Here is a 24506-nt window from a genome sequence, read left to right on the forward strand (position 1 = left end):
CATTATGTTTTGATTGACCTCATCATTAAAGTGAGAGTAACAACAGTACCTACCTCAAAATCTAAGAATCTACACTACCTGACACACAACAACTGGTCATTAAAGGCTCTTGCCTTTTACCATAATTACCTCTGGGAGCTGTGGTTCTCCTTCTTCACTCATGCCTAAGCCATTCAGCATTCTGGGACCCTTTATCAACAATGAGTGGCTCAGTCATTGTCAGTGTGATCTCACCAAAGTCAATAATGTGGAAAGAGATTTTTGCTTACTGGCAAAGAAAGCCCATCCTCTTGGGCTGGATTCAAGCATAGAGTGGGGCCAGTATTGTGATATAGTATGTCAAGTCACCGCTTGTTACTCCCACATCCATACTGGGGTGCCGGCTTCTATCACAGCTGTTCTCCCTTTGATCCTGATTCCTGGCAATTGTGCCTGAAAAGGCAGCCAAAAGTGGTCCAAGGACTTGGGACCCTGCCACCTGTGTGGGAGGTCCAGATGGAAATCCTGGCTTTTGGCTTTGTTCTGCTAGCATCCTAGTTAGTGTAGCCATGTAGAGGAGTAGACTAGCGGAAAGACAATATCCCTTTCTTTCCTTCTCTCAAGTAAATAACAAAGCTTTTTAAAAAAGGATGCTGAAAGAAAAACACAGAAAGATATACCCTGAAAGGTGCTGTTGGTCCTTGGAGTCCCCAAGTCTGTCACCCATCACACTGACATGAAGTTCAAAGAGAAAAAGCAGAGGACAGAGGTGAGACAAAGCCATGTACTTGTGACTCTCATGGCTTTCATCAAGCTATGACTCCATTATTTAGCTACAAGAGCCAACAGATCTCTTTCTCTCTCCCTCCTCCACCCTTAAGTCAATTAGAATTTGATTTTCTGTCACTTGCAATTGAATGAAGCTTAGGCAATACAACAATATTACTGTACTATTATGACCTCAGACAAAATGTTCCCAAATTCTCCAGAACAGATTGAGTCTGGCCTTGTGATTAACATAAGCGCAGCTAGCACCTAGTACATTTTTCATTCTCAAACAGTATGTAGCCACACAATTATGAATGATGACCCTTCATGCGAATGATGGGCATTTTAAGGATGAAAACAACACTGCCCTTTTCCAAATTATAGTTGAGAGCATGGGGTGAGAGACAAGTCAAGAGCTTCAAGCCCGTGACCTTCACACGGCAGCCCCAGGGCTGGAACGGAAATTAGCCAGAAACCATCATTTCAAATTTCAAAAGGTCACCATTCATGAAGGGATTCGTTAATGTTCACTCAAAACTAGATGATAAGTCAGAAATAGAAGGTGAAGGGGCTGAAATGATGGCTACTCACAACTTGCCTTCCATGACCCAGTAAACTCTATGTGTACCCAATTAGACTGGCAGTGACCCCCCTAGGTGGCATTCAGACTTTTAACATCAGTTCATCTGTCACACAGAACCTCATCTAATGGCCTCTCGTTCAGCCACCTCATTGAATTAGCAGAGGTGAAAATGGACATGTCAGAACTTTTCATGATGGGGAAGTGTGTAGCTATGAATATGGGCAGCCTGTAAGGCTTCTATTATAGCCATGTATCCAATACCTCTTTCAACACTTCTACCTAGGTGTTAGATGGGAAACTACAAGCTTGGCATACTCAAAACCAAACTCACAATGTCATTGTCAACTTCAAAAGACTGTTGTACACCCAAAGAGCAGAGGAACCAATCTGGGGAGCCTGACCCTACATGCTACTCTAAGGAAATGTGGACCCCATTAGCCAAAATCACCTCCCCAGAATGGGAATCTGACATTGCTACTGAGTTATTTGCAGTGACTAGTCCTCAGATGTTTCCTCTTCTACTCCCCCATTCTTTTCCACCTTCACCCAGCCCGAAGGAGCGCCAAAAATGAAAATAGGATCATTTCAGAATTTCAAACCCCCAGTTTTAGACTTCTGCAAGGATTCCTATTGCCTCCAGGGTAAAATCTAACCATGTATCTTGCAAGAATGTGCATGGCCCCTATCCTATCTGCTTCTTTTCATGCACCTCACCCATGAGCTTGCACATGGCTACACCCACCGCTCTGTGTTTTGATTTCTTTTAGGCTAGCCTCCAATCGGCTTCCAGTCTTTGCATGGACTCTTGCCTCTTCCAGGAACACCGTTCCATTCCTTTATGGATTTAACCCACATGCATTCTTCAGCTCTTGCCAAGAGTTGTGACTTTCCTTTTGCAAGTTTCTCCTCGGTCCCAGGAGGCAGCTAAACGGTTAAGGGGAAAGGTCTTGGAGTCGTATCATTGGAGTTCAAATTCTGTCTCACATAATAGCTATACATGCATGACCTTGAACCAGTTACCTGACCTCTATCTGCTTAAATATTCTTGACTGCAGATAGCAGTACTGAGGGTTGTTAAAAGGTTCAAATGGGATGGTATAAATGACCTAGCATAATAGTTTGCTCATAAGCTCTCAAACAATGTCAGAGTATTCTCATTTGATTTGATAAAGCTCCACCTTTCATTCTCTTCTCTTATTTTTCACACCCAAGGCTCTGCCTTCTGCTGTTACTGATTACAAATAAGTGCTTCCAGATCATATCCGTCCAGATTTCTTACTTCATCTATTGCAATAACTGCCTTATCTATGTGTTCCATTCTTACATCTTTAAATTCTATCTCCCCATGGCAGCTATCTCCACTTTAAAGTCATCCATTCGGAGGTGGGCATTTGGAGCAGCAGTTAAAATACTGCTAGGAATACTTGCATCCCACATTGCAGTCCCAGCTCTGCTTCTGAGTCCAGCTTCCTGCTACTGTGCACTGTGTGGTGGTGGGCGGATGGATGGGACAGCAGACAACGACTCAAATTGTCATGTCCCTGCTAGTCATGTGGCAAACCGAGGTGGAGTTCTAGGCTTCTAGCTTCTGCCTGGCCCAGCTTGGGCTGTTGTGGGCATTGCAGAGTGAATCATAGGATAAAAGCTCTCCCTCTTTCTCTTGTCTCTTTCAAATAAAAATAAAGTAAAACAAGATCATCAAGCGCATTACTGTTCTGCCTAAAACTCTGCTGTGGCTTTCCATAACTTTCCGTTAGGGTTGTCAAACTCAGCTCCTCATAACATTTGGGGCTGGGCATTTGGGGTTGTGGGGCGCTGTGTCAGAGCAGACCTGCTGAATCCAGTAGAATGATCCCCCACCACAACTGTGACAACCAAAAATGTAGCCTGAGGTTTTCAAACATCGCTGGCGAGAACCATGGCCTTGGCTGAGACTCCAGAGACCCTATGCCCCTCTTCAAGGTCACTCCCCACTCGCACGTTCATCGGGAGAGTCAAGTTGGCATCAGTTTCACTGAAACCACACAGACAGGGAAGGTGGCGTGTAACTCAGAACATCAGAACACCGTTCCCATAGAAGGGGAACTTGAAGAAGCTGCTCAAACAGCACCAACAGCAACCCACCTTCACCTCGTTCTGACTTTATGGCCACGCATGGGCACTGGCCAAGGGTAATAGTTCCTCAATGACTGATAGTCACACCCTCATTTCTCAGTCCTAACGCACTGAGGCCCTTTCATTGTAAGTCAGCAAGCGGACAGTCCACCAAGCGCCTGAGAAATCACAGTTCTGCTCTCCGTGGGCTTGGCTTCATCTTCAACACCAGAACCAGTCCACCGACTCTTTGTGGCATCACAGCCGAGCGTGGTTGGTGTGCACGAACAAAGACCCAAGATGCGAGGAGTCCTGCAGGCCTTGTGGAACTTTACACTGGCAGGGTTGCATTTTAATCAAAGACACCTCTTTCAGAGCCTGATGAAATCTCGTGGTACCTCTTACAGCTAGCCCAGTGATGGCGGAACAATGCTTAGCTTAGCTGCCACCAAAAGGAACTGAGAACTACAAAAGCTAGAACTCGCCAAGGGACCCCGTTTTATCTCTGCCTGGAGAAGAAAAGGTAGAACTAGAAGAAAACCTGACAGAAGTATGAAATGGGTTTTTCAGTTTCTCTCCTGTCCTCAGCTGTTTGAAGTTTGTCAACAGAATTAAGGCACAGCTGTAGCAGAGGGGAGTCTCAGAGTTCCTTTATATCTATACATATTCTTGAGCTTTTTTCTTTTTGTAGTTATAACTTTTCGATATTTTCCATATCACAAATTAAAGTTCAAAGATCAAAATATGTATTACAAAGTTCATTTGGGAAGAATGATGAACTCAATGGCATGTTAACATAGATAGCATTTATAGGGGAAAAATTTGTGCTTTCCAGAAAAGAGTGGTATATTCTTTTTACGTTTTTTTTTTTTTTTTTGCAAACCTCCTTAAAGATCTGTTAATAGAAGTTAAATGTTTAGGTATTTTTAAGAATATTTATTTATTTGCAAAGAGTTATACAGAGAGAGACAGAAATCCTTCATCTGTTGGTTCACTCCCCGGACGGCATCAATAGCCAAGGTTGGGCTGAACCAAAGCCAGGAGCCAGGAGCTTTACCCAGGTCTCCCACATGGATGGTAGTGACCCAAACATTGGATCATCTGCTGTTGCTTTGCTTAGGCCATTAGCAGGGAACTGTGCTGGAAGTGGAACAGCCAGAAGTTAAACTGCTACTCATATGGGGGTGCCAACATTGTACATGACCACCCCCCTCCCATCTACTTTTGCATTTGATTTGCTGCCAAATGCTGTTGGGGCTGAAGGATAGGAAGAAAATCAGATTGCACACACATACAGAGAGGGGTATCTGAACAGGTTTTGAAGATGACGGGATATTCTGTGAGACTATACCAGAATGCAACAAATGGTAGCCTCTTTAAAGGTTGGCTGCAATGGGAATCTGAAACAACAATATAACCTGCTCATGCTTTAGAACATTAAAACCCCTTCTAATTCTGCACCTTGGATGAATCTTATATGCAGATATGGTTTTGTAACTGGTCATTGGCAAAACATCACTTCACTAAGCTTTATACACCTTCCAAATTTGGCATCTTTTATTACACAATATTAAAAAAAAAAAGATCACATTGGCTTATGGGGCCAGGTATACGTTTTCCAAAATTGCAAATTTCACTTCAAACCTTGAACATTATCTTTGGCAAGAAGTACTGTCAGTGGTTTTCTCCGAAGTGACAGACTTGCTTAGCTCATTTTTGAGAAAATGTCTGCCAAATACTGAAGCCTGGATAACCATAATTTGCCTGTCAGTCTCGTTTTTCAGTAAATACCAAGTTTCCTGGCTGGGGGGGCAAAGCAGCTAGTTCAGCTCGCAACTCAGTCACACCAGGGTCGTTGTGGGAGATACAGGCAAATCCTGTCTTATTATCACTCTGAGACAGGGGTTTTTGCTGCTGTTGGTGCTTTTCTTTTAAACAGAAAGTTTTAGGTTTTTAAAAAAATTTGTAAGATTCATTTATTTTTTTATTTGAAAGACAGAGTCACACAGAGAGTAGGTGAGACAGACAGGCAAATCCTTCAGCCATTGGTTCACCCTCAAATGGCCACAATAGTCAGAGCTGGGAGTCAAGAATTTTCCCCATGTGGGGGCAGGAGCTCAAGGATTTGGGTCCTGGTCGGCTGCCTTTCCTGGCCATCAGCAGGGAGCTGGATGGGAATTGGAGCTGTCAGCTTTGATCTTGTCCTTGGAAGGGGTTTGGAAAGTCCAACAGAGTCCCACTTGGAGAATTCTGGGCTGTATCCTCCTCAGGACTCAGAGCACCAAGCTGCCGAAGCAGGAGATCTGCACTTGGAACCCTGCCGCTGCCGATTATCGGCTGTGAGAATTGGGATGGTTTCTTCCTTGAGTTCTGTTTGCTCGTTAGTAAAATGAGCACAATATCCCACAGGGCTCTTGCAGTAAGAACCCACGTATAAAAGCTCAATACACACTGGCACTGGCTGCTGATTAAACACCAAGAGTTTCCCAACATCCCACATTGAGGGGTTAAAATTGAACAGGATTCTCCTAGGCTTGTGGTCACCCTCCTCAACTCATCTGAAAAGAATCAGTCTGAAGGCTTGTCACCCAAGACCACGAGTCTTGTGCCCTGCTAAGGGTTCTCTCATTTTCATCCCTGGAGTTGTCTCAGTCTTCCTCACTGTGCTCTGAGAATAGTAGGAAATGCCTGGGAACACCCGAGCAGTGGGAACTGCACCAAGGATGGGTCCATGCTGTTGGCAGAAGGTGTAGGTTCCTGGCGCAAGTCCTGTCTGTTTACTCCAGGAAAATGGTGATAATCACCACCAAATGAGTAGTCAAGTGCTACCCCTATATTCAATACCCTAAGTAGGTACAATAACCTCCGTGACAGGAAGGGGACGAGATATAGATGGCGATGTGCGACAAAGAGGTTGGGTGATACGCCTAAAGTCACTAGCCTTGTGTGTCTGACCTAGGACTTGAGCCCAGACAGTCTGACCATGCATGCTGCGTTTTAAACCACTGCACTGCACAGAGGAAATAGAAGCAAAAGAAGACAAGTAATTTTTCTAGAAAAGTCCTTTCCTTCACATAGGGCTTATGTTTTAAAAGCATGCTTTGTTTTGTAGTAATCTCTATGTGTGTGTGTTTTCTTTCAAAACAACAACAACAACAACAACAAAAGCCCACAACTCTGATTCAATCAGAAAGCCCAAGAAAAATGAAAACTGTACCCAAAAACCCAAGTGTGACACAAACAAATATACAACAGGATTTTTTTTTTTTTTTGGAGCAACTGGTTAAATGTTAAAAAGACTCTGGTTGGACATTTTTCTAAGAGTGACTCATAGGCTGTGTCATTGAAACCAGAAGGAGAAAAATGCAATCCTAGATAATAATCCAGTTTTCTGTTGAGCATCACCTACATCATGATGTCTGTTGGGTTTTGAACTTCTTTCTCTAGCTCAGGAACAGAGCACTTGAGCTACAGAGGAGGATGCAAATAGGTGGGTCTCGGGAATGACACAGGGAAACCACAGCTGACAGACAAGATGTAGGTGGAAGTCGGGCACGTAGAAATCCTCATTCTGTACAGTGGGAAGCTGGGACGGCCTCCTCAAGTTACACAGGAAAAGCAGCGAAGATTAATGTTATTTTTTGAAATGAGAAAGCCAATCAATATGGAAGCAGGAATGAGTTAGCTAAATCCTCACCTATCGTGGCAGGAAGCCAATAGATTGTAAATCAAGAAGTCGAGGGATGGACACACTATGAAAAGTTAGGGATGCAATCCCCAGAGAATTCAATAAGAGGCGCTTAAGGAAGTCTTGCTCTGGGGAATAAGATGGAGGAGGGATGCGGGCCCCTGGGGAGGGTGCTTATCATCAAAAGTCCTCCTGGATGATGTCACTGTTCAAATAATATGAATGATTAATTAAATGGTTCCCTAAAATCGTGAGCTAATTTTTAAAAAGCTTTTGAGTTAATTATGGAGAATTTTTATTTGAAGAAAAAAATATATATACCTCCTCTAATCTTTTGGACTGGGAAGAGCAAAACAAATAAATAAAGAAATCATATTTATTAGACATTCCCCAAACTGCAAGTAGCAGTCATGGTTGGGAAATGGGATGAGATTTTAATAATGGTATAGAGGAAAGGGCCTTGTCCGGGTTTCTTTATTCTTCAAATTTATCTTTTTTATTTGAAAGGCAGAGGCTCAGAGGAGAGAGAAGAGAAGCATTTTGCATTTGTTGGTTTCCTCTCCAAATGACCACAATGGCTGGAGCTGGCCCAGCAGGAAGTCAGGATCCCTGGACTTCATCCAGGCACTTGGGCCACCTTCCACTGCATTGCCACGTGCAGTAGCAGGGAGCCAGATCAGAAGTGGATCAGCCAGGCCTCCAATTGGTGCTCAAGTGTGGAATGTTGGCACCCTGAATGGCAGCTTAACCCACTGTGCCATGATGCTAGCCCCATCTCTGCTATTTTTAAAGTTTGTATTGAGAATGATTTTGTATTATTTCTGTAATAGTAAAATTATTTTAATTAAGAAAATACAATAGGAGCACGACACTTAAAAGAACATCACAACCAAATATCTAGGATTTTTAAAAATAAAATTCAAAAAGAAGAAAGGGATATTAAACCCAACATAGGACTTTTAAGAGTGAGTGGGCTATTTCCTGTTTTTCCTTGGCTGACTGGTAGGAAACCAGGGAGCCTGAACTGATTTCTATGTAGTCATTGGCATTAGTGGGGCCAGATCTCCTCTCCATATCCTACGCAGGGTGTTGAGCGGGGTTAGCAGACGTGTTTTCTAAAGATGTATTTATTTATGAGAAAAGAAGAAAGAGAGAGGGGGAGGAAATTTGAAAAGCAGAATTTTAAAAATAGAGAAGAGAGAGAGAGATTCTTAATTCTTACTTGCATTGGTCTACTCCCCAAATGTGTATAACAGCTGGGACCAGGCCAGACCAAACCCAGGAACCTGGAACTTCATCTGTATCTCTGGTATGCTTGGCAGAAGCCCAAGTATTTGAGTCATCATTTCCTGATTTCCCAAATCTGTTAGCAGGGAACTGGATTAGAAGTAGAGGAACCAGCTCCAATGCAATAGCCTAGTGGTTAAAGTCCTCACCTTGAATGCGCCAGGATCCCACGTGGATACTTGTTCATAACCTGGCTGCTCCACTTCCCTCCCAGCTCCCTGCTTGTGGCCTGGAAAAGCAATAAAAGATGGCCCAAAGCCTTGGGATTCTGCACCCATGTGGAAGACGCCAAGAGAGCTCCTGGCTCCTGAGTTCGAACCAGCTTAGCTCTGGCCGTTGCAACCACTTGAGAGAGTGTATCAGCAGATAGAAGATCTTTCTCTCTGCTTCTTCTCTTTCTTCTTCTAACTTTCCAATAAAAAATAAAACAAAATAAAAAATTTTTTTAAAAAGTAGAGGAACAAGGACTGGAAGTGACACTCTGATATGGGATATATTGCAAATGGAAGCTTAATTTGCCATGCCACGATGCCAGCCCTAGCAAATGTCTTTTGGGTACCTACTGCAGGCCAGATACCTGGGGACTCACAAATTCCGAGAGAACCCACACCCTTGACTAATTCACCACCTGTTCCTTGTTCTGTGTTGCAGGAGCCTCACACGTGGCCTTCCTAAGGTTCTCTTGTATCTTTTTAATAAAAAAAAATTAAGATAGATGGACAGAGAGACAACTCCCATCCGTTGGTTCACTCTCCAGATATCTAAAATATTGAAGGGGAGGAGTGAGGGGCTGGTGGGAGGTTTGGTGTGGAGAAGGGAGCTCAGTCTAGATTTCCTGTGTGAGCAGTGGGAACCCACCGACTTGAGGTGTCCTCAGCTCGCACATCAAGAGATAGCTGGAGTCAGGCGCTACAGCCAATGATCAAATCCATGTTCTCTGATGTGGACCCCAAGCACCTGAACCGTGAGGCCAAATACCCATCCCAAGGCTGCTCTTGGTCCACATCTTCCCTCTACAGCTGTGAGCTCCACGAGACAAAAACCATGGCCACCTAACTGTCTACCGAATCCTTGGTACGTGGTGTAATATTTGGCACAGAGCACCTGTCCAATAACTACTTAGAGTACAGAGAATGCAGGTGGAGGTCACCCCCACATGTAAGCATGCTCACTTTGCATCTGTTATTGGATGTCCAGATGGAGCCACCAGCCTTGGTCAGAGACAGCTGAGAATTTTGAGTTAACAAAGAGCTGCTCAGTGGGAATGAGGGTCTGAAAACTTTGCAAGATTCTTGAAGCACAAGGAACTTCTACATTGGTGTCATTTGTGAAGTTCCTTGTCCTCACCATGAGAAATAGAACTCTAGACCTGGTGGTAGAAGAAGGAAAGCAATGTTGCGAAGATGCTCTTCCACCAGAGCTCAGGATGGAAAAGGGTAAGGGTTTGGGGAGGCCAATGTTTTAAGCTTTAGAGCTCGAATGCCTGCCTGGGGAAAGCAGGAGAGGTCATAGGCCAAAGTGCCACTTTCATTAAGCAGCAAAACTGAAAGTGGAGAAGCGTGAGCCAACTCGAGAACACACCTGGGCTCAAAATCCTTCTGAGGTTCCCAATTCTCTTCAAGCCACAGTTCAAGTCCTCACAAGTCCCTTTCAGACTTTACACACCTGGCCTCCAATACCCTCAACACATCTGCTTCTCTCTGCTTTGCTCTCTCTCCCTGGTTACTCCAGCATCCTTGGACACTGCAGACAAATTCGAAGTGACTTTTTGGCCCAGTGCGGTGGCCTAGTGGCTAGAGTCCTTGCCTTGAACAAACTGGGATCCCGTATGGGTGCCAGTTCTAATTCCGACAGCCCTGCTTCCCATCTAGCTCCTTGCTTGTGGCCTGGGAAAGCAGTTAAGGAAGGCCTAAGACCTTGGGACCCTGCACCTGTGTGGGAGACCTGGAAGAAGTTCCTGGCTCCTGGCTTTGGATCAGCTCAGCTCCAGCCATTGTGGTCATTTGGGAAATGAATCACCAGATGAAAAAATCTTCCTCTGTCTCTCCTCTTCTCTCTTTCTCTCTCTCTGTATATCTGACATTACAATAAAAATAAATAAATAAATCTCTGAAAAACAAAAGGTGACTTTCTTAGAGCAGCGTAGCTTGTCCACCCTATTTCCAGTTCCAATCTCTATCTCACCATAGTATATCTTGCCTAATTTAGAGCAGTTTGAAAGAAATCCATAGTACTGGGCTAGATGTCTCCATTTCTTTCTCTTCATTTATTTATTTGGTTTGAGAGGGAGAGAGAACACTCCTATATATCGGTTCACCACCCAAATGCCTGAACATTGAGCAGGACCACGCCAAACTCAGGAGCCTAAATATGGGTCTCCAATATGTGTGGCAAACACCCACCAGCTTTGGTCATCCCCTGGTGCTTCTGAGGGCACAAGTTAGTAGGCTTGAAACCCAGGCACACTGACGTTGCATGCAGGCATCTCAGAAAGTGTTGTAACTGCTATGCCAAACTGTGGCCCTGGATTCTCCATTTCTTAATTTTAAAAAATGGATGCCTCTACTGCTGTCACCCCAGAGACTTTAATTGGAACATCACCTTTTAGGGTAGCCCATCCCTGATTTCCTTGGTTCAATCCTTATTTTCTTTGGACAGCTGACCCCTGTCATCTTCCCACTGCTCCGCAGTGAAGCCAGCACTCATTGTGGAGCGAAAAAGCAGAAAAGCGTAATTACTACCTGGCCCGGCAGACCTTTGACTCCGATGAACATCATTGCCTCTTGATTTGAACCTTTTATTTTTCTCTAACCATCCAGCGCTTTTGGATCTCATGCCTGATGTGTCTTCGGTGAAAAGTCATATATATATTTTTTTAAATCCAGCTTTACTTGGTAATACACATCTGAAGGCATTGTACGATGATAAAGTTAATTGGTTCTGCAGTCCTGTAATTTGCCAGGGGTCCGAATGATTGGTTGTAAATATGCATTTATATTAACTGCTCTCTGTCCAAACCAATTTCCACAGGTGACAGTAGAATTTTGTAATTGATGCTATGATGGAAGATGCCTTAATCCTTACCAGTGTTTTTTTTTTTAAATTACTTTAACTTAACAGGTGGATATTATTGCATTTCAAGACAGCTATGCATGATGTGAACAGCATATGCCACAGAATGCAGAGTGGTGGGAATGCCATTTCCTAAATGTGCAGGTAACCAAATGTGTATAGACTCTTAGGAACAGGGAATGGAAACAGTGTCTGCTGGATCTCTGCACAATATGTCCACACAACACGTAGCTGCCTTTTTTCCTTCCCCAAATTTGCACCCAGGGTATTGAGGGAATTTTAAAATGAAGGTTGTTGAGCTACTCTGAATAATCTTCAAGGACAACATGGAAAAGAGCAGATGTACAAATAGCATGGAAATTGTTCAGACTGGAACGCCAGACGCCCTCTGACTATGGGCTGCTGAGTTACAGCCCATTGTGGCTGGGGTTGTAGGATGTATCATTACAAGAGTGGCTCGCAAGCACTGAGAAACAGAATAGCAAGTGTTTAGGCATTAGCAGGGGTTCCTCAGGAGAAGCTCAAGGTAATTGAATTACCTTCCCTCCAGCAACAATTTCCAGTGCCTAATTATTGAGTGTCTACTCAACACCCGCCTTTAGTTCTAGGCTGGTAGTTCAGGGAAATGTGGTGGAGTTTGTGGATGGCAGCAGACACTTGATAATTACAACATGCAGGTTGAAAAGTGGGATAGATGGTGTCAACCCTCGCCAGCGCCAATCTCATTCCAGCTGCTTCTTTCTGACCCAAGATATGTAAGAAACAGGCTTAGCATTGCACTGCTCTCCTGTGTGTCTGCTACTCTTCCAATATAGTTTTTTTTTGTTTGTTTGTTATTTGTTTTGGCTCCCTGTGTACTGCTGGAAAGTCCAGTTACAAATTCCGTATCTAACAGACTGATCTGTGCCAGAAACCAGGAGGCACGGGGAGGTGACTGTTGCCTGACTCAGGGTTTCAAGTTGAAAGAAGTCAAGGAAATCATGTATTCAAGTTTACTCCCTCCAGAATTGAAATAGCCAGGAGCCTACTGGCTTCTCCAAGTTTGCAAGCAACCGATTCCAGAGCACACTCTGACTTGAGCCACACTCCTTGATAGCCACATTCTTGCTTTTGTGAATTCCAAATGATGGGCATGGCATTTGCTCTCCAAAGACAGGATTGCATTGATTAACACTAAAAGATCTAAATGTTGTTGCCTTTATATTTCTGATTCTTGACTTTGTTTTCTGGACTTGGACTACAAATTGGCTAAGGTTAATTTTTTTTTCTAAACAATATTTCTAGGCATTTAATGGTTCGGAGATGGTGATGGATACCATGCTGTGCCTGGCATAGGAAAGGACATATGCAAGGAGATCCACCCCATAAGGCTGATGTTGGGGAGAGATCATGGTTTACGGTCTAGCCCTGTACAAAACTACTTCAACTACTTGCATACCTCTGGTCCTGTGCAAGATATTCAACTCTCTGAGCCTCAAGTCTCCATGCACATGGTGAGGGGAAATAAGCAGTAGAGAGGGCTATTTTGAGTACCAACTGAGACTTCGAGTGGCAGGTGTTTATCCAAGTGCCTGGCATGCAGTGCATGAAAGACAGCAGACGGCAGGGTTTCAAGGCCCACTGTGTCTTTCTAAGTGTGTGCCTTTTATTGTAAAAATGGAGATAGTGATAGCATCTATCTCTGAAAGTCATGAAAATTAATATTGGTAAGGTACTCATTTAGAACAGGGCCTAGCACATAGTATATATCTGCTAAATAAATGAATACTCAGGGACTGGCTTAGAAATGCATATTCAATCTGCCACAACAATCATAGCTTGTCACAGAAGAGCAATTCATTAGGAGGTAGTTAGATATTATTTTAACTAGCTGTTTGGCACCCCTTTCTGGGGTTCTCACGATCCACCCTGTCTTTCATGCAAACCTGGGTGGTAGGCTGCATGTGGCTTCTACCCTTGCAGAAAACCTCTTGGTCTGGAGAGCTTGTCACGCTCTAGCTTCCTGTTCATCTGTATTGCTTTGGAGAAGGTTCAGTAGATTCTCAAATCCTGACTTCTGCTTTCGCCTGTCTCTACTGAATCTTACTTTCTTTTACCAGCTCTTCTCCTTGAAAACAGTAAAATTCTACCTCTCCTAAAGATAGGAAGCCCATCTCCTGCAGAGATCCATGCTCAGGGCAGGAAGAAAGACTAGACCAATGTGTCACTCCCCTTCACTGAGAGAGCTTGTAAGCTGTCTTGGTGGTTATTGCTTCCCCGGTTGACACAAATGGCTGCAGGGATCTCTGCTCAGATGGAAGCTGTACACTGACCCTTTGGTGGAGTCCCTTGTATGGGTTACTGAGAAGCCTATGGTGTATTTCCATGGCTACTTTTCCCCCTGTCATGGAATATTTGCCTCTGCTGCAGTCCTTCTCAGTCTACCTAACTCCAATGATCATTAACTTATAGGTGATTGCTATTGGAACTGCAGTTGACCCACACAATGAACATTTTTATAGACCTTCCTCCCATTGGACAGACTGAATTCTGGAAGAAGTTGTATGGTTTGGTCAATGGACAACCAGCTGTCTTTTGGCCCTAATTGGACCACTAGGCTAGACTGCCTTGAATTCGGGTGACATTTTCATAAATGTTGTGTAGTCCCAGCTAGAGTCTTTTTGGCTTATGTTCTCTCTTTGGTGACATACTGACCCAGTGACTCTAGCTCAGCTCCCTGCCACTGGATCCTGTAAATTCACAGGACCCCAGTGCTTCAAGCAAGCTATCCATTGCCATGTTCTCTTTCAGCAACGCTGTCCCTCCCACTCCCTTGCTGATGTACAGGAGCAGATGCACAATTTGTACTGCTTAAGCAAGTGTCTAAACCAGAAATGAGCTGTCATTTCTCTCTTTCCCAAACACCCTCCACCATAATAAATTATTCTTTTTGGCATTATGGTAACTCCAAAGAGTTAGTTAGAAGGGTTTGAAGGAAGGAAGTACTTATATAAGAAATCCATCTCATCACTTGCCTTAGAAAATGGAGGCTATCTAAAATGAATCAAGTAAGAGCTAATGACCAACACGTTGCTTTGAGGCATGAAAGAACTCCATAAACTAAAACAAAAGGAGGTAAAAGCATTGCTTATCTTTAAATGTGCTCATTGGCTGTGTTTCTATGTATTTACTTAAGAGAGAAACACAGAAGGAAATACAGACAGATGGCGAGAGAGAACTGTGGGTCTCTCTCTGCAATGGCCAGGATTGAGTGGGGCTGGAGCTGGGAAGCCAGGGACCCAATCTAGGTCTCCCTTGTGTGACTGGAATCTGATGACTTGAGTCATCACTGCCGTCTCCCCGGGTCTGAATTAGCAGGAAGCTGGACCCCAAGCTAGAGGCAAATATTAAACCTCAACACTCCAATATGAGATGCAGGCCTCCCAGCTGATCAGTGCCAGCAGTTGAACAACTGCTAAGATCTCAGCATTAGGATCTGGCATGATCCAGGTAATGTCCCAGGTCTAGTTGGCCTTGAGGTCCCTGTTATCATCCAGTGTTCTCCCACAAACTATTTGAAGACCCATTTCCTCCTACACTGAAAAAGTGTTACTTTGTCAGGGTCATGGAGATGGAGAAAGCAACTTTGGAATGTTTTAGGCTTCTCCTTAGCTTCAAAATACAGTTTTCATGGCGGCGTGCACTGCTGTGTGACAAAGTATAATTTCGAAATAGCTAAAAACATAATTCTTCTAAAATACAGTGAGCTCATGTCAAGCTTTATCCCACTCAGCAGTGAGACAACCATCAGAAGGACAAAACTGGTTCAAAGGAAACTGCTACCATTTGCTTTCAGTGAAAGCAAAATCTGCAGTAAGATGACTACAGCAGATACACAACTGATTAATATCCTAGAGGGCAGACAATAAATCCACAGTATTTGGGATTATCTCCTGTAGTGAGCAAATATCATATGTATTTCTACTGAAGAAAAATGTATGTACATTTCCCAGATTTTCTACATCTAACCATGCAGCTACTAGAGCTGAATCAGTAGTCAAAGATAAGTCGAAGAGTTGCCACAGAGAATCAGATGATCACTTGGTTAAACCTGGTGCTCACTAATCTCTGAGAACATCAAAGCAGCAGTCATTTTCTTCTCTGATTTTTTCCCCACAAAACTTGTATAGTTGCCCATACCAAATAGCATACACTGACCACTCAAGCCAAAACACAGGTCATTGGCCTTTAATCTAAGGCAGGAGATTCAGTTGCAAATGATGAAATAAACAAAAGTTTCTTCAAGGCACACATTCCTTCAGATAGAATCAGGGAATCATTGAATCAGAAGGTAGGTAGTTCCAGTTTGAGACAGAAAGAAGAGAAGCATATCTTCATTCAAGATACCACAGCTTAAAGGTAGGTTCAAAATGCTCAATATTCAGTAGGATGTAAGACCAGCATTTCAGCATGAATGGTTTTGTAGGATCAGAGCAAGGTCAGGATGATGCAAGCTGCTTCTGGTTTTGACCCTATAGCTTTGTGGTGTTGGGTCCCAGGAAGAGCTAAGATGGGCATGGTGGTACAGACTTGAGTTAGATTTCAAAATCTGAAGAATAATACAGTCATATAGATGATTTTTTTCTGCCTTTGAGTCATGCTCAGACTTTAGTCTATCACCACTCAGCCCTGGTCATGGTCATTCCCATCTATCACAACACTGCAGTTCATTTTTCATTTCCTTAGGTGTCTTGGGCTCAGGACTGAGCATGAAGAGTTACAGGCAAAGGAAAAGAGATAAGGTCAGGTTTAGAGAAGAGAGTTTAACAGCTCTAGAACGTTCTGCACAATGTCTATGGGCAGGGGAGGCATTAAATTGAGGACTCAAAGAGCAAAAATGATGACATGGTGCTGATTCCATGGTTCCAGGTATATAGCAGTGCCTCAAGACAAGAATCCACATTCTTATAGAGGGTATATTCTGCTGGTAGACATGGGGTGAGAGAGAGGAAGGGTATGAGTTCTATATGTGGAACCTCTTAGCACAGACCTTGGCACATAGGAAACACCCACCCCCATACTCAGCCATATCTTTGCAGCTTCCCTAAAGGCTCTCGAACACATAAATAAAGCTGGAACCCCATATGGCTGAAAAAAATCAGCCATCTGGAGATTTGGAAATAAAGGGGAACTTTTAATAACTGGATTTTTTTTCAATTTTCTAGCCAGATGTTTGATGCCATGTAGGCCCATCTGTAGCAGAGGCAGCAAATTTTCAAAAATTCTCTGTAATTTTAGGTTCCTCATTCTAGAATCTTAAATGAGATTTCTTTTCTTGGCAGAAAAAAAAAATTTAATCAACTGAGAAAAAAAGGAATTTGAGAACCACATATAAAATATTAAAATTTGGGACTGATGTCATGGCACTGTAGGCTGAGCTACCCTTTGCAGTGCCAACATCCCATATAGGCACCAAACGGTGTCTGGGTGCTCTACTTCTGGTCCGGTTCCCTGATTTTGGTCTGGGAAAGTAACAGGAAGATGTCTCAAGTTCTTGGACCCCTGCATCTGGGTGGGAGTCCCAGAAAACCTGCTGTCTCCTGACTTAAGATTGGCCCAGTTCCCGCCATTGTGGCCATTTGGAGAATAAACCAGCAGATGGAAGATCTCTCTCTCTATCTGTCTCTCTTTTTCTAAGTAAATCTGCCTTTCAAATAAAAATAAAATCAGTTTTAAACATAAAATTCGATTAATTTTCAGAACTCAACACTGGCAGTCTCTGGGCCAAATTTAGGTACAAGATGGATTTGGTTTGACTGGTTCTATAATAATAAAAAAAATCACATGAACTATTCACGTTGTGAAAATGAAGACATTTTACACTAGACTTTTTTTTTTTAAATATTGTGCCACATTTGGTGGACATCTCTCCAGGGTCAACATAAATTCAAGCCAAGTAGGAGCAGTGGTAATGATAGCTGTCTTCTACAAGGAACTCCAGTCCTCCAGTCTGCTATAATCCCCACCATTCCTTATTGCTCCCCCGGTGACATCAGATTTTAATGACAACATTACTCTTCAAGCATACTATTGTCTTCTCCGTGCTAGCATTGATTTAAAAGAATGGGGGAAAAAAAGCTTCACATTTCATATGAAACTTGCCCAGTCCAGAAGGACATCTGTGATTGTTATTGCTTCATCTTTTTTAAAGTTCTCATTTCATGTTTAAATTGTTATGTTTATTTTAAAAGTAGACACACACACACAAACTCCCTCTACTGGTTCTCTCCCAGATGCCTACAACAGCCAGACATGGACCAGGCAGAAGTCAGGAACCTAGAACTCCGTTCAGGACTCTCACATAGGTGGTAGGACACATATACTTGAGCTGTCATCTGCTACCTTCCACAGTGTGCATTAGCAAGACGCTGGTGCTGGAAGTGGAGCCAGGACTTGCACCCAGTTTCTTGGGTATGGGATATATAATCCTAAGCGGCAGCTTAACCACTAAATTCATGTTTGTCGCCCTGAAGATCTTGTTTTAGAATTTGGTACAGTGAAGTCCAAAATAGCCCTGAAGGAGAAGCTAACGTGCCTGATTCACACACCTGTTAATGACAGGAATGGGATTAGTGTTCTTTGCTAGTTGGCCAATGGCCTTCCACTGTCTAACATAACATTTTAATTGTCCTTAGTCTCCAAGATTTTGTTAACAAGAAAATTACATCTTGAACATGTTCTCATTCAAATTCAAACGCTGCCATTGAAAACATGCAGCAGGTTGGGGCGTTACTCTGTGAATGCCTCACAATGTTTCAAGATAATGAATCAGGCCTTCTTTGCTCAGTGTGGGTGTCTCTACATAGGTTGATTGTTTTTTTCATTCAAAGCGTGTCCTTTGATGTTTCTAAGTTGGTGGCTGCCTGGCTCCTGTACCTCTGTGATTGTTACATAGACATGCTGGGTGTTCTGAGATCTGGGACATCTGAATAGCGGGAAAAAATCCTGTGTCTAGGCATTCTAATGAGCTAATGTTTGTATCAGCTGCAAACTATTCATGAGAGCATGAATTAACATTCTCTAGCAAAGGCTCTCAGAAGCAGTGTGGCTCAGGTTGAGTGTTGACTGCTGAACTGAGATGTGTGACCTTGAGCAAGTTATGCAACTTCTTCAGGGCTCAGTTTCCTCACCTGTAAAATGAGGGTAAAAACTGTACCAACATCACTGAGCTCCTTTGGAGATGAAAGAGCTATTTTTTCCCCCAAATTCTTGGAACATTCCAAGCACATCGTGAACACTAAACACAGGGCCACAAAAATCAAACCTGGATGCACTTTTCTCTCATTTGAGTGATAGGGTCATTTTTAACACACTTAGTCATCCCAGATCTATTACAAGTACTCAATATGCCTTGGTATTACCATTGTAACTGCTTGGAGGACTTAGAGAATATACCAGTTTTATCACAGAGCTACAGAAGCAGGGACTATGCAAGCAATCTATTTTCTTGAATGCTTCATGTGCTTCTGATGACTAGTGCAGTTTGAGACCAATGATGTAACATTTTTTTTTACTGAAATATGTATATGGAGGACTCATCATTTCTTGAATGTTCCTATTCCACATTTATTCCATAGTGATACTGAGGTACAACCTGCTTCCTCCGTCTCCTGCTTCTATTCCCTGGAGGTGACATACAACATTTCAAATCTCCCTTCCATTTGACAGTCCATCCGATGTTTGTAGACAGCTGTCATGTCCCTCCTGAGCATTCTATTCTTTCCAGACATAGTAGCACATTGTCTCATGGCTCTTCAAAAATTATGGAGGAATTGACTCTCCTAATTTCTTCTAGAAGGAGATTGAAGTATACGACTTCCCAGTTATCCTTTGACATCTGAGGGATCATGAAATGAGGGTGTTGAGTCTTTAGGGGTATGCAGGAGATGCCAAATGGAAGATGGTTGTATATCTTCATTTTAGCAGGAGGTGGAAATGTCCAGGATGGATGCTGCATCTGTTTGCATCTGTTTGCTCACACAGAAATCAGAGACTCCTGGAAATTTCTTGAAAGCTTAATAGCACATTAAGAAAAACCTTGGTTTCAAAATTTTCTATTCCTGTCTAGATGTTGGTTATCTGGGTGTGTAACATGGTTAAAATTTTACCATGATTTACTAGTGTTTGGGCATCTTAATGTGTTTAATATTTAAAGAAATGTTTTAAAAGGGCAGGAAAAATGGCATGGATACTGCAACAAATTTTCTAGAGAGACTTTACTTTCTCAAATGCACATCTTCTATTCAACCAATTTCTTCTCTACTTAATTTCTCACCTCTGTGACTAATTCCATAGCATACCTGGGTAGGGTCCCCATTCCTTGTATGGTGACATTACAAAATGGAGAAGTCATCAGCTGAAAAATTCTAAGTAAGGGTCTAGGAATATTGTATTCCACTTCTACTTTTATACATGTATTTTTTCACACACTTTAGTGGGGAAATCAAAACTGATATTTATTTGTGCATCCCAGGTCTTGGGTTTGGAAGAAAAATTATGAATGACTTAAACATGGTATGCATATTGTTACCCTTTTAGGTTTGAGAGGAGGCTCATATATTTTATGACACCTCTAGAACATCCAAACATCTGCCAAGTTATAATTTTACAAAAAATCATTTGATTTCTTGATTTCAATAAACGAAAGGGAATTACAGAACTTCCATAAGGTAAATGGCTGAAACATCCCCAACGATAAATGCTCACAAATTTTTGCTGATTTTTGATGACACTTGGGAAAAAATTATTCCAGAATTTCTGTCAATACACTAGATACAGTGTGAGCTCTGGAGAGTGCTATTCTAAATAATCACTTCCAGGTTGATGGACTGTGGGCTGGAGAGGGTAAGTATCTTAGCCAAGGTCACATAGAGTTTGTAGCACGACCTATGTCTTCTGACTGCCAATAACCCTTGTTGCATCTCAAGCAACCCTTTCCTATCTGGATTTACCACCAGTTGCAAATCTGTGTTGGATGTAAAATCAATTGTAGTAGCGCTATCGTCAAGCAAGCTGTGGCTCAGAGTCAGGACATGGGAAGAAGGCCAGGGAATGATGCAGTATTACACTTGCAAGTGATGTCATAGCATGATTTCCTGAGTGATTTACATAAATACAAGTTCTTAAGAAGCTCTAATGTATGCCAGCCAGTGGGAGTGCAAGTGTGGAGAACCAACAGCAAGAAGGGAATAGGAGCATACAGGAAACCCAAATTTCCTTGCCTATCACCATGACAAGCTTCATAGATCCTCAAGAGCCTGCAAAAAACTCCCTCCCGCCCCTCTAATCCAGTGACTTCCCTCAAGCTTGTAGGGAAGCTTCTCAGAAGCTTTGGTTTTCTCCTTAATTTTGTTTATTCCCAATGACATCCACACATTGAACAGTGATGCTGAGAACAACTCTTGGTATGGTGAAAGTAAGGTTAAAAGAGATAGACTCTACAGGGGCTTTATATGCTAAAATTAATCTGCCCTCTTCATTATAATTTAGAATGAGTTCTCTTTTTTTTTTTTATAATTCAGCAGATTTGCTGTAATTCTTGGATATCCAATATTATGTAAGTGTCACAGGAATGTATTTGTTGAATTCTGGGATGATTTAGGAATAAAGACAGGTGGATATCAAACACCAAGATTTAATGTTTTTAAAAATCCAAAATAATGAAATATGTATCAATATGGAAGATTTATTAAAATATGTGTGGGGTGCTGGTGGGAGTTGACATATGCTATCCTGGCACCAGTTGGCAATGAAAGTTCATGATAATATTGAGTTAGATCAAACTTCAAAGAAAATGGTAAGACTACTTGAGATTTTTTAAAAAGCTCAGAATGTGACAGGTCAGGTCAGGGTTCCCCTCCTCCCTTCTGGTGTGGGCCACACTCCCTCCCCCAGCTGCTGAAACACCAGGCAAGCAGAGTTAAACACCTCACTTCAAACCTAAGATCCAAGCAGTTCACAACACACCCTAGGAATTTTGGATATGAAGACTTTTTTTTTTTCTGAACTGCAGAAGCTGGCTAGAATGTCACAAAAATCTCATCTCAAGAAGCTTAGTACAAAAAAAAAAAAAAACAACCAACGAGACTCAAGACTCAAACCTTTTATCCTACACAGCATCGATCTTTCTGGGAATGGAGGTTGGACAACTGCACATTCTCTGCAATCACTTGAACTATTCCTCTTCTCTCATCACTGCCTCCGTCTCCCCCAAACACCCACCAGAATATCAGAAACTGGATTATTAAGAGCCATTGAGGAATTCGTAAATACCTTCTAGGCAGCAGGTCCTCCACAGCCCCGAATGGGTCATTACTTCTTCATTCTTCCTGCTGGTTTCATTATCACTTGTAGATTTAGTCCTGCACACACCTCTGGAATATAACCAGTAGTCCGTGCCCACTGCAATGGTCATTAAACTAAAAGCTGCGAAGGCTCCCACAGTGGTGATCAACATCTGGATACCTCTGTCACACATCCTCATAATTCTTCATGGTACTCTGGACGCTGGGGGTTGAAGGGGGAGACTCAGTGCCAGAGGGAAAATCGCTCTGCAGCTGGTTAACCTAGAGCACGCTCTTCCAAATATTCCTGTCTCTTTTTGTCGGCATCCACAGAGACTTTGGAGAATCTAGGCTTTCCTGTCTGGAGATCTCTCCAGTTCCCCGAATCACCTACGGCCCTCTGAAGGGTGCAGGCTCCAGGGGGTTGGTCCACATCACTGCTGCCTTCTGAGAGTCCCCGGGTTCCTTTCATTCCTCAGGAGCTCGGTAGTGACGAGAGTCCGTGCAGGGCATGGCTCCCGAGCTTAGGGCTGTCAGCTTGGTTTGAAATGTGCCTGGCTCGTTACAGCCCCGGGAGATTCAAGGCAAAGACATCCAGAGAGGTCTGTGTGCGTGTGTGCGTGTGTGTGTGTGTGTGTATGTGTGTGTGTGCGTGCGTGTGCGAGCGCATGTGCTGGGGGGTGAGGGCGGATGGCAAAAAATAGCACTGCTAGGAGGCGAGTCGCTGAGAAGTGTTCACTGCTTCCCCAGCCTCCCAGGAAAGCTCTCCGCCTGCTCCCGACACCCCCGCTCAAACTGTCCTGGGGCGGGGGCAGAGCGCTTTTCTCTGAGGGCAGAGAGCCGTGGTGCTGAAGGGACAGCTCCCGCCTGCAGCCCTGGCTCCGTGATGCTGAACCGACAGCTCCCCGCCTGTTGCCCTGGCTCCGCGGTGCGGAAGGGACAGCTCCCCGCCTGTTGCCCTGGCTCCGTGGTGCTGAACGGACAGCTCTCCGCCCGTCGCCCTGGCTCTGTGGTGCTGAACGGATAGCTCTTGGTCTGTCGTCCCGCCGGTTGTCCCAGCCTCTGCGGTGCTAAAGGGACAGCTCTCTCTTGCCGCTGCACCCTAGCCTGGCAAGTGCCCGGACCTAAACATCCGGGGTGCTGAAAGGGTCTGTCCTTTTTGCACGCTTTCTTCGTCCCTTCCCAAGCCAGCTGACCAGCTTGACTGCCTAGTCAAGCCCACGCTCCGTGCAAAGTTTCGTTGAACCCAGAGCCGTCAGAGCTCCGGCTGCTGGGCGCTGCAGCATTGCCCTGTCCCTCCACCCCGGGAAGGGTTAAGGAAAGGGGAAGAGGGAAGGAAGCCCGCAGCGTGCTCTGGCGCTCTCTTGGCCCCCACCCCGAGCAGCCTTCGGCAATCAAACCCCCCACAACCCTCTCAGGAGCCAGACAAGTTTGCCGTTAGCTGCGGGGCGCTGCTGGAGCCCGTGGGGAGACAGAAGACCCTGAAGACCGAGTGTTCTTAAAGGGGCAGGCGGCTCAGGATGATGGTTCCGTGGCTCACTTGGGCGAGCAGAAAGTGTTACCACAAGCACATCTGTGCACTGTCTGCCTCAATTTGGTTCCCCAGAAAACAAACCAATATGTCTACCCTGCTTTCTCTAGAGCTCTGCCCTACACCGGAGACAACACGCTCAGATCAAATCTGGAACTGTGCATAGACACAAGATTATGTATTTTTTTTTTTTAAGAAGTCACTTTCTTTTTTTTTTTCAAGATTTATTTTTATTATTTTTTATTGGAAAGGCGGATATAGAGAGAGGAGATACAGAGAGGAAGATCTTCCATCCGATGATTCACTCCCCAAGTGAGCCGCAACGGGTCGATACTATGCCGATCCGAAGCCAGGAGCCTCTTCCGGGTCTCCCACGCGGGTGCAGGGTCCCAAAGCTTTGGGCCGTCCTCGACTGCCTTCCCAGGCCACAGGCAGGGAGCTGGAAGGGAAGCAGGGCTGCCGGGATTAGAACCGGCGCCCATATGGGATCCCGGGCGTGCAAGGCGAGGACTTAACCACTTGCGCCACCGCGCCGGGCCCAAGATTATGTATTTTTAAAAGACACAAGGAGATGCCTGGATTTGGACCTTTCGGACCCATGTGTGGGTTTTTGGGTTAAAGGGCTGTGAAATTTTTATCTCTGATTACACTACACATATTCTAACACTTCTGTCTTGGAGTCATGGTGGGAGAGCCAGTGAGAATGTCAGATTCCACCCAAAGGTCCTTGGTATGTTCATATGGTGTCTGAATCTGACCACCAAGCAGATCAAATGCCACTATACACTTGAAAATTCCCTTCCTTGGAGTTAGGCAATACTGCAAAATGCAAACCTTTAACCCAGTTTTTTGTTACTACAGATGTCAGCACATATGTGAGCACCCTGAGTAGACTAAAGACAGTGCACAGGATAACCCCTATGATTTGTTTTTTCTTTTGGCACATGTGGTCTATGTGCAAAGGTCAAATGTTGGGAACTGAGGGTTCTTGGGTTGCTTGCACAGTCTCTTCAATGTGGTTGCCCACAACCAACTGTTATCTGTGGATGTGATTTAACTGGATTAAAATAGAATGGAGGTAATTGTCGACACACATACTCCCCTGGTGCCATCTCCACCTCTCTGGCTGAGAGCTCTATCCAGAGGACTGAGTAGCAACAATGTGTTGAAGAGCTCTCAAGT

General features: G+C 43.8%; 1 protein-coding gene across 1 annotated transcript in view; it reads right to left on the reverse strand.

Annotated features, from left to right (window-relative positions):
- The window catches only part of CACNG3 (calcium voltage-gated channel auxiliary subunit gamma 3), a 78104-nt gene extending 55516 nt beyond the window's left edge, over nucleotides 1-22588 (reverse strand). The window contains exon 1 of the mRNA XM_040973898.1: nucleotides 21783-22588. Within this exon, the coding sequence (XP_040829832.1) occupies nucleotides 21783-21993 (211 nt within the window). The 5' untranslated portion in view covers nucleotides 21994-22588. The remainder of the gene's footprint in view (nucleotides 1-21782) is intronic.
- Nucleotides 22589-24506: the final 1918 nt, after the last annotated feature.

This window comes from Ochotona curzoniae, unplaced genomic scaffold (assembly GCF_017591425.1).
Source record: "Ochotona curzoniae isolate NIBS_2020 unplaced genomic scaffold, NIBS_Ocur_1.0 contig_2321, whole genome shotgun sequence".
NCBI lineage: Eukaryota > Metazoa > Chordata > Mammalia > Lagomorpha > Ochotonidae > Ochotona > Ochotona curzoniae.